The sequence below is a fragment of the Camarhynchus parvulus genome, chromosome 5 (genome assembly GCF_901933205.1).
Source record: "Camarhynchus parvulus chromosome 5, STF_HiC, whole genome shotgun sequence".
NCBI lineage: Eukaryota > Metazoa > Chordata > Aves > Passeriformes > Thraupidae > Camarhynchus > Camarhynchus parvulus.
In genome coordinates, this window is record NC_044575.1 from 6,047,376 (window position 1) to 6,065,151 (window position 17,776).

At 42.2% G+C, this 17,776-nt stretch overlaps 1 protein-coding gene across 3 annotated transcripts in view; it reads right to left on the minus strand.

Moving 5' to 3' along the window:
* Positions 1-17,776, minus strand: part of MICAL2 (microtubule associated monooxygenase, calponin and LIM domain containing 2) — an 80,245-nt gene that overhangs the window by 47,196 nt on the left and 15,273 nt on the right. For all 3 annotated transcript variants that reach the window (XM_030950193.1, XM_030950194.1, XM_030950192.1), the window contains exon 2: positions 7,695-8,046. In XM_030950193.1, coding sequence (XP_030806053.1) covers positions 7,695-7,958 — 264 coding nt within the window. In that variant the 5' untranslated portion in view covers positions 7,959-8,046. The remainder of the gene's footprint in view (positions 1-7,694; positions 8,047-17,776) is intronic.

Below are 17,776 nucleotides of genomic sequence, written 5' to 3' on the forward strand. Positions count from 1 at the left end.
AGCTTCTCCCTATCCCCTCTCTAAAAATCCCTGGAGAAATGAATGTGAATGCAGTGTTCAACAACTGTGCTTTCACTGCATGTTCATAGGTGATTTACTGCTTCTCCACTCATCTCAAGCAAACCTTCCCTGCCACTCATCCTCATTCGTCCTCATGTTTTCTAGAGCTTTGAAATAGAAGTTGCTTATTAAAATCCTTAAAAATAATTCTGCAATGGAAATCTGGAGCAAGGCTTTAGAATCCCTGTCCTAAAAGGCAAAAGCAAAGAAGCACCAATATCAAGATCAGCAGCTTGTGTTTCAAGTATACCAAACACACCTTAGGTGCCACTTAAAATGTCAGTAGAACACGTGGCCTTCAATATTCCCAAAAACCTCGACAGCTTCTGGATTCTACTATCCAAGCACTGTTTGTTTGTTTTTTTAAAAGAAAATACACACACACATACAAAGCAGCTGAATGCCTCTTTGTAAAAAGCCACAACCTTTCATTCACTCAGCTTCCTAACTTGGCAATCATCTTCTGGCTGACTAGTTCAAGTTTTGTGGACTTCACAGGAATGCTTTTTTATTAAAATAAGCAAGCTAGCAACACTATCTAGTATATCTGCAACAAGTTTGGTGTGTTCATTATAAACCCTGATTATCAGGTCTGGAAATCTCCCTATCCCAATAATTATTTTGAAGTAAATAGTAAATCTGGCAAAAGGGATGGATATTTACTCTTTATAAGATTAAAGAGGTTACAATTTTCATTATAATATGGATATTTTTTCTGTTGGACCATAACTGGCTTTGCCTTCTTTCATCTTACAATTCAATTACTCAATTAAAAACCAAATGTTTGTCTTGAGGGATGGAATCAGTCAGGTCAGTTGAACACTCAAACTCACTGGCTTCTGTACCAGTATGTAGAGCACTGCAGAAACCTGACTGAAAATCCCCTCTGCTGAACCTCTGAAGGATCAACAAATGCCAGCACATGGGGAGGAAATTTGGCCACATTACCTGCAGGTTCATACACGCTGGATGATTTGCTTCATTAAGAGACAAGTATTTGTTTAGCAGGACAGAGGAAGACATGTGGAACCCCAACCCACCTGATTTACCACGAGGGGCAAGGCTGCAGAATGGGATGTTTGTGAACAACTGAGGACTGGAAGGAAGGCCCTTTGTACCCAACAAGAAGCAGAGAGACCTGGCACCCTGTGCTCATCCTGCCGATCACCCTACGGCTACGGAACAGGGCAGCACCCAGACACACCAGGAGCTCCTTTCCCTTTCTCAGCTCTCTAGGAAGGACAGCACCAGTAAAGTAGGTTTGGTAACTCCCAAGGTACTAATTTGGCAGTCTTTAGAAATGGAGACAATGTGAAAAGGAGTGGAAGGGGTTTGCAGATAAAGGCCATCCCCCATTTTATTGCTCATAGGTACACCAGTGTGGTTCGAATAGGGAGACATGGCTCGGGTTCAGTCAGAAAACCTCCAACCCCAGCTGTGACCCAGGGCTCCTCCTCTGCTGACTCACACCCTGGCCCAGCTCCCCTGAAACCACAGGCTCTCTGTACTGCTGTGCTGGATAAAGCACCACCATGGAGCCCTCTCTGCAGCAGGGACACAGATGCCACCGGGTCCTGGTCACACTGACAGCACATGACAGTACCAAAAAGAGCCACTTCATCCTTATGTAAGTCCTGGAAACATGGTCAAAAACAATTTTAGAGTCATTCTCTTGCAGTAAGTCTCCCAACAGTAGTTTTTGGAAGGAAACCTCATCTATTGTAAAACAATATTTGAAAGGCTGAGTTCAGGAATGAGTAAAAGAGAGGCATCTAAGGGCCACGTTTAGTGGTGAACACAGTGGTGCTGGACTAACCAGCTGGACTCAATCTTAGAGGCCTTTTCCAACCTAAATGATTCTATTATTGAATTCAAGATCATTGAATTTGCTTTTTAGTGTTTTATACAATTCCATATACACGTATACCTACAAATGCACATATGTATGGTTTTAAATGCACAGCTTTCAAACTTCTTAGCTGATTTTATTTCCTTGCTTTATGCTAATATTGTTCAGCCTCAAAACAGCAGCTCAGACCGTACAAGTCTCCCACCCAGGAACTGTGCCCAAGGTAGGGTCCAAAATACAGACAATGCTCAGAAGACCAAAGCTGCACCCAGGAATTTGTCCCTCCTCCACTGGAGTTTTGTCCCAAAACTCAAACATCCAGAGAGAAATGCCAGAGTCTACCTGTCAGGACTCAGGACATGCCTCTGGCTGTCCTGAGCAGCCAAGACCCCTGCCAGGGGGCTCAGAGACCCTGGCACAGAGCCCAAGATGCCTGTGGGTTTGATTATGACCCGTGAAGCAAGTTACCAACCTTAGATCAAGATCTGCAAGCCATAACAAATTAAGTAGAATGATAGTGAATTTATCACAAGGTGAAAAAGTAGATTTTGGGGTTTTTAGAATGGGGGTTCAGGGGGCAAGGTGGAGGAATCTGGGCATGCCCAGCCTTTCTCCTTCTTCTTCTTGGCTTCCATCCTCCATCTTCTGCTGTGATGTTGGCACTTTCAGATTGGTTTAGAGTAGAAGTTCACTGTCTAACATAGGTGATAGGTATTGGGAAGTAACTGTAAACATTGTATATGTAGTTTTTAGTATAAAGACATAACACCGCCCCGGGGGAGGCAGAGTGCCTTGGGCTGTCTTGCTGAGCTGACCTCGGCAGGACAGGAGAAAGAATTTTATAGATAAGAAACAATAAACAACCTTGATACTGAGAAATGAAGAGCTCTGACTCCTTCTTCAAGCGCCAGGCTGGGAAAAGAGACTTTCTAACCCATCTCAGGGTCACTGTGACCAGCGAGAGATCCCAACGCTTGGCATTCCCTGGCTGGGCTCCAAGAGGGCACCCAGGTGGACAGTTGGCAAGCAGCCACGTCACCAGCCATCAGCCACTGAAACCCAGCCGGTGTTTGATCTGCAGGACTTTCCCTCTGGAGATCATGTCCATGGAATTCTCCAGTGTTCGTCATTCAGAAGAAAACTTCAGGCTCATGGAGACGGCTGCATGACCTCAGGAAGATCAACAAAGTCATCAAGGACATGGGACCACTTCAACAGGGACTTCCTTTGCTCTCAATGATTCCCAGAGATTGGCCACTTGTGATCATTGATCTCAAGGACTGTTTCCTCAGCATCCCGCTCCATCCAGATGATGCTCCTCAACTTGCATTCTCCGTCCCAGGCGTCAACAGGGAGGAGCCTCTGCAAAGGGACCAACACAACAGCAGCTGCAAGGCTCGTGACCGTGTGACTGCAGAGGTGCGAAAAGCGGGACTGGAAATCAGTGTTTCAAAAATTCAGGAGATTGCACTGTGGAAATACCTAGGGTGGAAGATCTTGGAGCAAACAATAAAACCACAGGCATTTTGGGCTCTGTGCCAGGGTCTCTGAGCCCCTGGCAGGGGTCTTGGCTGCTCAGGACAGCCAGAGTGATGTCCTGGGTCCTGACATCTACCAAGGCAGCTGATAATTACACAGTAGCACTTCAAGTAAAGTTTTCTTAGTTCACAAGTATAAGCATGTATTTTGCAAAAACAGCATGCACCTTTGAAGGGGAAGGCAACACCACATTTGCATGCTTCAGAGAACCTACACTCCCTCTCAGAGTAAGCCTGGGATGTTTCCATGTGCAGAAATTTCTGCTCCCCTGAAGCATGGGAGAGCCTGAATTTCAGGTGCACAGCATGAGCCAGGTGCTACCCCCTGATACATATTCATACCTATCTCAAACATCAGTGGGAGCCTCATTTATGTGTGCGTGCACATATTCCTATCATTTACACAGGTAAACTGAAAGTAAATGTAAATCAAGTGCAAGTAATGAATCTGCTCCATACAGAGAGGCAACATTCACAGATGTCTTGAAAAGGCTAATGAATATACTAACACTAGCTGGATATATTCTTGTTCATTATTGCATGATGTTTTGCATGTTCAAAAATTCAGACTGATAGTCAAACTGCTAACATAGGAAACAACATGCATTAAACCTTTAATGTTCTTTGATTGTCCAGCTTCATCCCCCAAAGAAACAAATAATCACGTCAGAGTCCAGCCATGCTCCCCTGCATTAATTAGTAGAAGATGAAAACCAGAGAAAAATTTTGTCAGCATAAAAATATTGTGCTTTTTCTGCACATATTTGCAAAAAATCACAGTGTGATATCTACAGTTTTGTCTGGTTAGTACAAACTTTTGTTTCTCTCTAATGCTGGTGAACTAGGCAGGTGCCAGCTCCAGAAACAAATTTTGAACAGGACTCATTCCCAACTTCGAAGTTCAAGACTGAAGGAAGTTTATGTTTTGTTAAGATTTAACACTCATACAGGCAGACTCCTATAGTTTCAGAAAGTTGATGTCTGCCCCAGTTCTGTTCATGTCTTTCTACAGCACTCTGGCTTTATTTTGGGGCAGGTTGTTTTGCTTTTTTTCCTACAAAGAATTCAGGGAAAATAATGCTCCCAATAAGAAAACTCTGAAATAGCAGTGGGTTTGAACTTCTTGAAAATTGCTCAACCAGCTTTATTCATCCAGCTTAAAACTGTACCATCGTAGAAACTTTGAAAGCCATATTTGGCAATGTTCTTCAAGAACAGTTAAGACACAGGATTATTGTTATTTAGCTGGAGTGGAACGTTCTGTATGTATAAAACTTGTGCATATTGCAATGAGTAACTCAAAGTGTGGCTGAAGAGTTTACAAGCACAAAAATCAACAAGTACAGCATTCAGCTCTTAAACACCATGCAAAAAAACCCCAAAACCCAGCAGTTTTGGGATGAGGCAGCAGATTTTCATTTTGTTTAAAAAAAACCAAAACCAAAAAAAACCCAAACAAACAAACAAACAAACAAAAAACACAAAAAAATCCAAAAAAACCCCCAAAACCAACCAACCAAACAAAAAAAACCCCAAAAACAACAACAACAAGAAAAAAACAAACACCAACAAACCTCCTATGAGTCATTTAGAACCCAAATGTATCTTCTCTGTCTCCTCCAAAGATTGGGAAGATTGCAAAGCCATATCTAAGAACCATGAGCTGCAGGCTCATCTCCAGCATTCAAGGCCACAACCTCTTTTAAAGCCTTGAAGTCATGTATTTTTTTTTAAAGTGATGCCTACTAGCAACCTTGGCTCTGTTTACAGAGCTGCAACTACAAAAATCCACTTAGCTCATTGCTCAAGTTGTGATCCTATTTGTTAAAGCAGGGTTTTTACTTTGGGCAGATGTGCCTCAAGCAGTCCCAGCCTTGAGCAGCCCATGGAGGTGAGCACTGGGCATGGCTGCCAGCACGCAGCTGTGAGCTCCTGTTCCACCACTGCAAACAGCACAGAGTAAGACCCAAAGCTAAAATCACCAGCTGCACTGGAGGTAAGGGTGCTGTGCATGCTGCAGCCTAACCTCTCTGCACTGGCTGGGCTGTCAGCATTTCTGAGAAACCCTTATCTGTGAGTGGGGCTGTCGGAGCCCACCACCACAGTCAGGGTCCATGCTCCTCTCCCAGCACAGCAGCCTCCCCTCCTGCAGGGCCAGGCACAGATAGGCTCTGCAGCAGCCTGTGATTCACACCCCAGGAATGTTTGGTAGATATCCCCACCGAGCCCGCTGACTGTGGCTGCTGCTCTCATTGCCAGCAATTTGAAGATTCATGTTTCTCTCGTTAAATCAGCAATGACACGCCGAAGTGCAGGTCTGGGCACGGGCCAGGCTCATGGTGAACATCTCCAAGTATTTCACAGAATATCTGTACCCACACCCTTGACATGCAGACATTCTACAGCCATTTGCACATTGGTCGTATGTACATCATAGAAATGTCCATTAATTTCTGCAAATACTTACACCATGCCACTAAAAATAAACCCTTCATCTCAAGGGGCAGTAATACCTTACTTTCAACACTGTGGAAGGTGTTGATTAGCTTCCTCCTTGGCAACCTTGTAAAGCATTACACAGCCTATATATTTTATGCACCAACCCATTTCCACAAAATCTTCTCACAAAATAAATATTAATCACTTTGCTTAGGAAGTTTGCAGAACAAAGCCTTGGCTTTGTAAGGTCACCACTTAAGAGAAGACTTAGCTTTTACATTTCAGATGGGTCTTAAAACTGCTTTTTTGTGTTGCAAACACTTCCCCAAACTTACCAACACAGAAATTTGGACCTGGGGCTGTATGTGTATGGTGAGGTGCATGTGGAATATTTCCTAAAATTTGTTAATCATCAGACACTTTCTCATTCCTTCCCTTTCCTGTCTGTTTTCATCACAACGATGCTCCATGACATATGTTCAAGGACTTTTCCAAAGAACAAAAAGGGAGGAAGGAAGCACAGGTCAAAAAGGGAAATAAAGGGAAAAAGGAGAGGAGAAAACCAGAGCCTGCCAGGAACACAGTCTAAATAGCTGTGATGACACTCCTTTACTATATAAAACTATATTAAGGACCCTTATGACCTTAAAAAACATTAATAATCATTGAGAGCTTATGAAAAGTGAGTAAAACCAGAGGACTCTCTATGTACTGAAGATAACTTGGTGTTCTTCTCACGCTTTTGAGACGTTTCAGTCAATGATGCAAACCAGAAGGAAGAGACTTTCAACACTACCTATCTACTGAGTCAATGAAAGAACACTTCAGTGATAGTTTTAATTAAAAAACCCTTCACATTTTGGTGTCTAGTTATACCCCAGTATGCCCCTCTCTGTTCTACCTCTATATAGTCAAGTAGTTTCTTAAAAGTTACCCTTCTTGGGGCAACATTTAGCCATCACTTGGCAGTAAATGAATGAATTGCTCTTGGGACAAAGCTAGTAGAAATATTCTGTGACAGCGAGATGAAACAACTGGCAGGAGTATTTTGTACAGTTTTGTTAGCAAGATTTACGTCAGCAAGATTTAGAGTGCTCATCGGTGCACTCTACCAAAACATGTAGTGCATGATCTGTGAAAAGATAATTTCCTGTCCTCTCCACAACCAAGCAGACCATCTCCCTCAGTAACCACCACAGAGCAATTACTCATATTCTGCTTGTGAAAAAAACACTACCAGGGAAGGCCTTCAATCCACAAATAGAGCAAGACTGTCTTCTGCTGTTGTACAGCAACTGGAGCCAATGCCAGATGACAGAGACAGATCCCCAGACCTCCAAGCAGCACCTTCAGAGAGCAGCTTAGGAACTGCTGCTGAAACACACTTGGCCAGCCCTGGTCTCTCACAGCATGCACCAAGCTGAGGAGCCTGAATATGTTAGTTTGTACCTTGCAAACCCATGTTTAATAAAGCAAGTAGTTCTTGAGAGTCTGTAATGAATGCAGCCTATTTCTTCAGAAGTTTGCATCTTACACCTATTTGGTGATGAGGTATAAAAATGACAAAGTCTGAGACAGACTGTAAAACGGGATGATTTAAGGCTCACTCATATATTGTGAGTTTCCACAGAACTTTCAGAAGAAAAACACTTTAAAATTTGTCCAAAACAGTCGATAACCAGTTTCAGCATATTAAAGGAAGGGTTACTGAACAGACACACTGTATGTGATGGTAGAAACCTTGCTACTGCAGAAAAACGAGTTTAAAAATTCCCAAGTTATGAAATCCAAAACTGAATTCTACTTACCTTAGTGTTCATACAAGACTTCCCACGTTTATACTCTTTGTGACTTGCTCTCTTATCAAGCTTGTTCCACAAAGCTTTGGCCTTCCATGTGGTCACTCTTGATTTCAGTTTGGTGTAAAAGTTTCTGTTGTCCAAAGGATCTAAGTCAAGTTGGCGAGTGAGAATATTGAAGGCCTGAATGGTGCCTTTGCATGTTGATGCTTGTACAAAGTTTTCAAATATCTGGCCAGCTTGATTGTATTTTTCATCATCATTTTCCTCCATGTTCTGAGAGCAGAGAATGATTAAGCTGGAGCTCTCGTGCTGGGGTACAGGTGATCAACAATTGCAAGTACTTCCATGCATGTTATTCCTAGAAAAGACAAACACAGGTCATATCCAAGCAAGTTCCGCATGATAAAATTAAATCCACAAACTGCACGTACAATATGAACATAAAATCCCAGCATACAGTGACTAGCCTGTTGGGAAGGATGAAAGTTTGACAAGAAAGTCTCACAGGTATGTATGCTTAGCAGAAAGATTTTTAAATGTAGAGTCTGATGAAAGAATAGAGATGGAAGCAAGTTTTGATATAGAAGAAAAGAATTGCTGAGCCACTCTTACTGGCTAACCAAGGAGGCAAAGGGTGTGTTAGTTAGAAGGGGTTTTTACAGCTTAGAGCAAAGGATAAACCCACCTCAAACAAGAAGATGTTGTTACCAAGCAGAAAGATAGCACAGGCACACAAGGCAGCAAATGCTGCAGTAGAAAAAGGGCCTCAGAATTTCCCACTGCAAGAAAACTGAAAAGCATCTTCTAGCTTAAACTGTAATGTACTAACTTTTAGTGATTGGAGAACAGTAACATGAATATGGTAATTATAGTAGTTATGATAGACTATAGATAAAAGTTAAGGTATAGATTGGTTCTACTGTATTAAGATGCTCAGCAAAGAAAAGTATAGAATGCATTGTAACCTAAACTAAGGGTGCAGCTGGAGCTGACAGCTGTAGGCACAGCTCTGTCCCCCATGACCCTGGACTGCTGTAACAATGGATACAATAAACTGCATTTTGGAGAGCCCCTGGAGTCCCACATCCGTCATTCAGGCTCTTACACTAGACAAGCAGGCACAAAAAGTTAGTAGTGATACTGTAGTGTCACAAACAAACATAAAACATTCATGCTGTCATGACTTATACTCACAAAGACTGTTATAAAAACCCTGCTAACTCAAGCCTACTGCTACAAGAAGAACCAGCTTCACTGAAAGCTTGATGATTTAAATTTTTTTTTTGTTCAGTCCTAGATAACTGATGTACAAACCCCAGAAGTCCAGATTTTTTTCCCCAAGCAGAATTTATATAAAAGCAAGTGATATTTTGGTCTTAAGAATTCATGGAAACCTGCAGCCAAAAGTCAACATGGTTTGATGGATTTTTTTTTTTTTGCTGTTGCACAAGTTAGGGCCAAGGGTGCAGCTTACCCAGAGCAATTTAGAATTGGCACAATCATTTGCCACAAGCGAATGTACATAACAGGCTAAGCAGAAACATCATCACGAGTTACACCAGAACTAAAGGAACCAGAAAACAAGTCATCACAGAGAGCCCCCCTTTTCTAAAACTCTTGCCAAAATGAGAAAGGGTTTGGTGCTCTAGCGCATAGAAAGGAATTTTATCTCCACGTCTCCACATGTTCCGTGCTGAAGTTATGTGTTTGGAGTCTCACCTTGTCATGTGCTGATGATATAAAGTAATGATGTTTGGCCTGTTAAGCCCCACTGGCTTTTCCTAGTAACATGATTACTGTCAGACTGTGCCTGATATTCCAGATAAATACCCTTACATTCTGCAAGAGCAATGCTATTCTAAATTAACACAAGTTTCAAAGAACTAAAATACTTTCATTGCGGCACTCCCTTATCCTTCTTTAACCTTGTTCTTCATCAATGGGGAGCATCTTAGAGTCAGCCAAGGTCCACAGAAAGTATCCAAGTGGCTTTCACATTTTCCAAGAATATTGTTACAGGTTATGTATAAACTTGTCCTCAGAAGAAGGTTTACCTGGACTCAAGTTCAGAAATTTAAGTCATGTATTCTTTTTCTTACTATTAAAGAATTATCTGCCAGTCCAAGAAACCAAAAACTAAATCAACTCTTGCCTAACTTCCCACATAATTAGTTATTTTACTTGGAACGTCATCTGTTGGCTGATAGTTTCAGAATAAATTGTTAGAAAGGCCTTTGAAGTCATGCTTCTCAGTCTAACACTGTTCACAAACTATTCATTCTCTGCTTGCATTTCCTTCAAAGAAAAAAAAAGAAAACATAACCAGCGTATTTAAGCAAAGAAGAGCCCCACCATGTCTGTCTTACCATCCTCTAATACAGAAAAATATTATGCAACTTATTAAAGAGATCCCACAGGGAGATATAAGGAAGCATTTGGAATACTCACATTCCCTGTCTGTGCTCAAAATAAATAACCTTTGTATGCACATCATCAGTCTGTTGTGGGTTTGTGGGTAAAATGAATTGGCAATGTTGAGAGTTTGTACATTTTCTAAGACCAAATGTCATGATTAAATGTTTGGTGCCAAGAACAATCAGGAAATTTTTGTTTTCCCCTCTGAATACTTCATTTATAGTGCGTTTCATGCCCTCTTCTACAGAGCTTTGTGAGGTAAAAGCACAAACGCTTTACATGCCCCGCCTTTCAGAAGATCTAATTTTTCAAGCAGCTGAGTGCCATGAACTCCCATTGCATTCCTGGGGCACTTTCCCGGGTTGAAGCACTCAATGATTAATGATCAAAGCCCCAAGAGCTGTGTGTCAGCAGGAGGGAGCCTGCCTTTGCCAGCCCAGGGCAGGTGTGTTACCATCATATTTTTTGAAAAATCCTCTTTGTTAGGACTTCTTCTCCTGGGAAGCTGAGAAGCCTCGGAGAAAAATGAAAACAATACTTATCTGATTTGCTACTCATGTGTTTTGCTGCTTTAGAATGTGGCTGGAGATTGCTTATCCAACATGCGAATTGTTTTTAGTTAATGACCAATCATGGTCCAGCTGTGTCAGGACTCTGGCGAGAGTCGTTTTATCACTAGTATCTTGTTAAGTCTTCTGTAAGTATCCCTTCACTATTCTTTAGTATAGTTTAGTATTCTTCAACATAATATAATACCACAAAATAATAAATTAGCCTTCTAAGAACATGGAGTCAGATTCATCATTTCCTTCCTGCCACGGAGGACCATAAAAATACCACACAGGTACGAGGGAGGCCTGGCCTTCCCCTCAATGGGGCCGCCTTTGGGAATGCAGAGCACACAAAGGGTTTAGGTCGGTCCAAAAAGGACCAACAGATCCAAAAGTTCCACAGGAAAGGCAGGGATCAACCATGAAACACAGCACAAGGTGTGTTTCATGAGGCTTGAACGGCTCGGTGTGCACACGCCTCAGGATTTGAGGCCCACTTAAAAAAATAATTAAAATCAAGGCTGAACACTTACTTTACCCAACATCTATACTTGCCTGAGATATTTCTCTAATAGAGAAGTATTCATTTTCCTTTTCTCTCAAAATAATTCCAAGTGGCTTCTCAGGGAGCAGCACACCCCACTGAGGCCACATTGCTGAGGGAGCGAGCAGCAGCCACACATGCTCTCCTCTGCTGTGCCATTCACATTCTCTGAAAAACCCCTTCACCCAGGATCTTTGCCTGGGAAGCTGAGAAGCCTCAGAGAAAAAGGAAAACAAATTCTTATCTCATTTGCTTGTCCTCTGCTGTGCCCACATGTGGAATGTGTTTGGATATCGCTTCCCCACAGGCGATTGTTTCATTGGATTCTGCTGTGAGTTGTTTTGACTCTTTGGCCAATCAGTGCCAAGCTGTGTCGGGGCTCTGGAAAGAGTCACGAGTTTTCATTATTATCTTTTTAGCTTTCTGTAAGTATCCTTTCTGTATTCTTTAGTATAGTTTAGTATAATATTTTTTAATATAATATAGTATCATAAAATAATAAATTAGCCTTCTGAGAACATGGAGTCAGATTCATCATTCCTTCCTGCCACGGGGCACACTCCAAATACAATACTCTGTCACCAGAAACTCACGTTCTGCTGCCTCCCTCACACCTACCAGAGGCTTTGCTGACACCACAGCTATGAAACAGTGCTTCCTCTCCACTGCTTTATTAGCTCACCCCAAGACGGTTGCGTCCGTAAAACACAAATATCTTTGAAAGGTAACTCTTGGCATAACTGGTTAGAGCATGTGATCACCAGCTCTTAACTCAGTGCCTTTTTCTGCTCCCAGAGACTGGAGTTTTATGGCCTCAGCTGTTGCCATCCAGCAGAGAAGTGGGGGAAGAGCAGTGCTAAGAGAGGAGAGCAGTATCTGAACCAAGCAAAGAAGAAAAGCAAGCATGAGGTAGTGCTGATAACAGCAGGGACAAGGCAGGACCCACTGCAGGCAAAGGGAAGGGACAAAATCATTTTTAGCATGGAGTGGAAGTAGGTGCTGCACACACACAAGCCTGGCCTAGCCTTCTTCTGCCTTTCCACTGGGGAGGACAGGCAGGACTATCTCCAGCCATAAAACCTCCCTTCTCCAACACCACTGAGACTATTTTTTCTGGGCACAAAATCTTCTCCTCAGGAACTTCCAACACACTCCCTTCTTGCCCATACTGAAAAACTGAGGAGTGGCATCTCAGTAGACATTTGCTCACTAGTGAAGCATTTCTCCTTGCTGTGTCAGAGGTCATATTCTCCAAAAACGTAACATTTTGTGGTCAAAAAAGCAGGATGAGACAGGAGACTCTGGTTACTAAGGTTTCTGGATTGCTGGAAACACCACTTAATTTCTCCTTTTTTTTTATTTTGGCATGAACACTGTGTTGACAGATGACAGAGCTGAAGATGGTGCTCTAAGTATATGCAGCTGATGGAAAAGTATGCATTTCTTTCTGAGGAGTCACTGGTATTTCACTGCAGTATTGCATATAACTCACTAGAAGCAATGCAATAAGGATAAGGAGTTCAACAGGGTCATTCTTGCCTATAATTATAAGTTTCCTGTTCTGTAAATGTCTCAAAGACTTAAGAGGCAATGCATTAACTGCTTACCTGTAGCAGAAAAATTAACAGTGTTTGGCAAAGTACTTGAGTTCTTAGAGTATTATAATTTATCCTTTTACTTCCTTCATCATATAGATCACTCTAGGGATGAAATATAGAGCCAAAAATCTCATCAAGGTGAGTATTGATGCTGAAACTGCAAACCATGCTTTTTAAAGTAACTTTTAAACTTCCTCTAGTAGCACAATCCAAAAATAAAATGCATTTTATTTTAAACTTCACTGAAGTGATGCAGAGCCCAATAAAAATTTGGGTCAGTGAAAGGAAAAGAATGAGAGAGCAAGAAATAGGCTGCACAAACAGTTCTTTTAAGTCAGAACTGAAGCATCTGTGGGTTAGACACAAGAATTGCCATTTTAGGTCCCCTGCATGATGCATTAAGCATACACAAGAACTTGGCCTTGCACACAGCTTCCCATGGCATTGCAGGAATCTCTGGAGGACACAAAGTACACTGGGAAGAAGAAGGGTTCCATTCCAATGGCCCCTCCACCGTCAGAAGTTATTCCTGCCTCCTTTGTGCCTCCAGCCAGGGCCAACAGGAATGTCAGATAAGGAAAGCTGAGAAGTGCTGCTCATGCCTGGTGGCTGCCCAAGAAGAAAGTGAAGATCTTGTTACAACTAAAAGGAAAGCAGGGCAAAAGAGGCAGGGAGAAAGCAGAAGTTACAGCAATGGCACATGCACACATGTATCCATAGGAAAACTAATGGCTCCAGTCCTGGCTGATATTTCCTGTCAGCAAAACAAGCTCTGCTACTGCACACGATCTTGAGAATACTGAAAAAAGCAGCTCCACTGTCAGGGCAATTCCACTAAGCATCTCTAGTAAGATGGATGTATGGAGCTGGTTTACATCTGCACATGGAGTCTCTCGGCAGCAAGCTGAGCAAGCAGTAAAGCTGACATATATCAGTCATTACAGGAAAATAACATAACTTTTTGACAGCAGCACCATGCAAATTGCTTGTCAGCAAGGTCTCAAGGTACTACCAACAAAAATTCAAACCCTCTTTTGGCTTATGTGTCCCACTGGAATGAGAACAACCCTAATTTAATTCAAAATTGAAGCACTTAAGTTCTTCCTTAGTCCCTTAATGCACTGCTTCTAATACTTGAGAACATGTTCCTTGGGGAGATCAAAAAAGGATTCAATTCCCAGCACTCAATACCACTAATCCTGATTCCACTTTCAATCCAACCCTAATTCTGCCATGTTTACCAAGAATAAATTCTTTTATTGAGACTCCAGTTTGGCATGCAGGATACAATACATTTATTGTTGGCTTAAGGTTAGAAACAACAACGACTGCAGCAATCACAGCAGTCATCTACTCCAGCCCTTTCTCATCATCAGTTTAAAGTAGAATATTTCTGCTGCCCCTTTCCCTGACAATACATCATTTTGTATGCAGCTTACTGTCTAAGAGATCAATACCATCATAAAATGTGAAGTTTGCAAGTGAAACTGGCTCTGTTACAAAACTTCCTGAGTCTTTCAGTTTAGTTTCTATTGTGATGCACTTTGTTTGTGTGGAGACCATTTTAAATGTAAACATTTCTATCTGGAGGAAACACAGCTTTTTGGTGGTTTGGTTTCTTTGCATGTTGTCCTAAAAATGACATAAAAGGAAAAAAGAATTGTATGTAATTCTGGTAACAAGTGAAGCTCTCATTTGCTTTGCTTATAAAAGTAGTTAAAAGCATGTTGGCCTGAAATACTAGTTTTGTGCTGGCTACAAACAGACAACCCATTCCTTCAGATGCACAGTCCTACCACAAACCAAACATCAGTGAAGGGAAGCTGCCTCTGAACAAAGCCTGACAAACTGTCTCTCTAATCAGCCAGATTACTCTTCTGTATTTTTATAAAAAGCCAACTTCCACGGAACCCCTGCAAAATAACTTTTCGGGCCAAGTATGGAATTCCAAACAGCTCCTGCTGAGACACTGTGTGCCTGTGAACTTACAAGGTTACCATGTGCGCTATCAGCTCGTTTTGCAGTGGTTATATGAGACATTTCAAACACAGGCCTTGCAGCAAGTGCTGCTGTGCCCGTTTAACCTGCTGCAGCTGGGAGCACCCACGATTAAACACAGCTAAAGTTTGGAAATGTGGAAAGAGCTGGAAATGTGCACAAGAGCACTACGGCTTGGCACTGGGTATTTTAGATTTGTTCACAGGAAGCATAAAATAAAATGACCTATCTGTAGGGTTTTATCTGCCACAACACAGACTGAGTCACATTCCACACATTTTAAAGCTGGAAGCTTTAAAAATAGTCGGGTTTGTTTCTTGATGTTACCAATCTGAGCTTTGCTGTGGGACTGCACTAAGACAAGGACAAGCAAAGTGAGATCAGCCCCGTAAGGCAGACAGCAGCTTGCATGTGTCCCCACTCACAGAAACGCACGGTGCTGGCAGGGGGAAAGCGTGGGAGGCTGCCCCAGGGGCCACATGTGCACCCCCAGACCCTCTGCTGGGCACAAGGACACAGCACTCGCCAGCTTTCAGATAAATCCCACAGAGGACTGGCAGCCACAGGCCTCTCACTGTTCTGATGCCTGCACAAGAAGCTCTGTCCTGTAAACATCACTAAAACCCTCAGATACTCATTTTGCAAAGCAAAGGCACAGATTTTTCAAATGAACGACAATACATCATTTTGTATGCAGCTTATACTCAAACTACTCATCTACTTATCAGTCATACCATAATTTCTGAAGAATGAATTCTAAAATAAAGAAATTTTCTTTTTATTTTTTATTTTAAAGCAATGTTGTTGTAGATACACCAGTGGAAATTATAACTCTAAACCTTCAAGTCCAATGGTTTTAAGGAGAAATGTCTCTAGCTCAATTCTTATTCTGTGCAGGTTACAGTAAGTACTTAAAAATTGTTTTTTACAGGCCTGCTAAAAGCTCTGCTGCAAAGTCCCAAGTTTCCATATAGTTTACATCTTCAAAGGTAACTGTAGATGATTCTACCACAGTCATTTGGGGTTAATGCTATGCATAAACAAGATATTAAAACCTGACTCTTGTTTAGACTGGTTATGAGGAAGAACATTTTTCAGCTCTGTTGTAGTAGATGAGAAACACAATATAAACAACAGTAGAAAGTTTATGCTGATGTTTTCCTAGGTTAGGATCACAAGAACAAAGGAAGACAGTATACCAGAAGGGTAACATCAGCCTACCTCTTAAGAAAAAGAAAGCATACTCTTAAGAAAAAGCACCTGTTATTTAAGCTAGAAAGATGTTATGGATGTAGTCTCAGTGAAAACAATTTAAGCTCTTTGAAACTCCTGCCTTTCTTTCTCTACAGTGACACTTATAATTTCAAGCTCACAAGCTAGAACATAGATAGTAATCGCAGAATAGGCAGTGCTGGTTGTCCTTTGATCAGCACAAGATTTTTTACTTTCAAAAGGATGTTTGGAACATTGAGCCAGACTAACTTGGAGAGCAAGTAATACCCTATTTTCCATTCCCAAAATCACAGCAGCAGGGAGATGGCAGGGCCAGACACACTGAGCAGGCATGGATGACACAAGAGGATGATGGAGAGGGAACTCTGGCACCACTCCTGCCCAGCTGCCAGTGGGAACTTCAACATCCCACTTCTCTCACAGCCCTGTGTCCTCCTCTCTGTTCCTCACCCTCAGGTCACAGGCAAAGCTTTGATGGCACAACTGTGACCATGAGGAAGACAAATAAAAGCATACCCTGCAGCTGACAGAGCCCTGTCAGCAAAATCTCTGCTATATATAAAGTTATACCAACAAAACTGAGCCACATTCGGCAGCAGTTCCTCTACTACAGCATTCCCTTTATGCATGGGGACATAATTACAGAGGTAAATGCACCACAAAAGAAAACAAACACATGAAGCAGTAAAAAGCAGACTCTCTTAGTCAGCAATCACAGAAATGATGCTGGTTTATGGCACTTGGAGAATAGGAATAATGCAGAAGGATGGGGCAGCATGACAGGCCATGAGCTGACACAGCAACGTGACACTGCCAGAGCCCAGGAGGGGCCACCTCATTTCTGGTGGACCCCAGCAGGGAGCAAGGGACAAAGAGTGTCACCAGCCTGGAATCCTTGAAGCCACCTGATGCCCATATACACCTGTCTGTCCCCTCACTGATCTCCCCCAACCCAGAAAGCAAAAAAGAGCAGCAATGCTGCTTCTCTGAGAGCTGCCCAAAAATATCTGCTGGAGACACCAGAAAGGGCCCTCAGAGAACACTGGATGCCAAAGCAAGGCTGTCCTTTGTTTCTCCTCAGGATTTCTGTGAGAAAGGAAATTAATATTTGTTCAGGGTCTTTTGAAGCAAAAATATGAAATTATGGCTGTGCTGAAGCAAACACTCCAGGTTATGTCTTGGGGCAGAAAGAACAGCACCAGCATTAGTTTTCATAGATTTCTGCCAAAAGCTCTCAGGAGTGTATTTCAGATCATCTCTCCAAGCATGGATCTGTAGATCTCTGCTCTCCAGGATGTGTCCCTCTGGTTACTGGGGCTGTGGCAATTACCCAAGAGGAATAAACAGCTGGCACTGGGGCTGCAAGACCCTGAGGGCTCCAGTCCACAGTAATTCATTTGGCAGAGCTGCCCTCATCTGTAGACATCAGACTTCCAGATCAGTAGCGAGGATTAATCCACTGAAAACACAGACAGGATTGCTTTGCCAATGATCAAAGAAATGAAACATTCTGGGCAATATTTCATATGCGTACACACACATTTTTAGGAATCAACACATTCCATTTTCCATTACTGTAATTTTATTCTTTTTTCAACACAAGGTATTACACAGTTCTTCCTGTGTTTTACTGGGGCATTAATGTTATCAGTCACACTGAAATCCATGGAAACCTCATAGTTAAAGAATCAAAGATGCCCAAAAGCAGTTTTGAGTTATAAATGAGGTTCCTTGGGTACAGAAATGCCA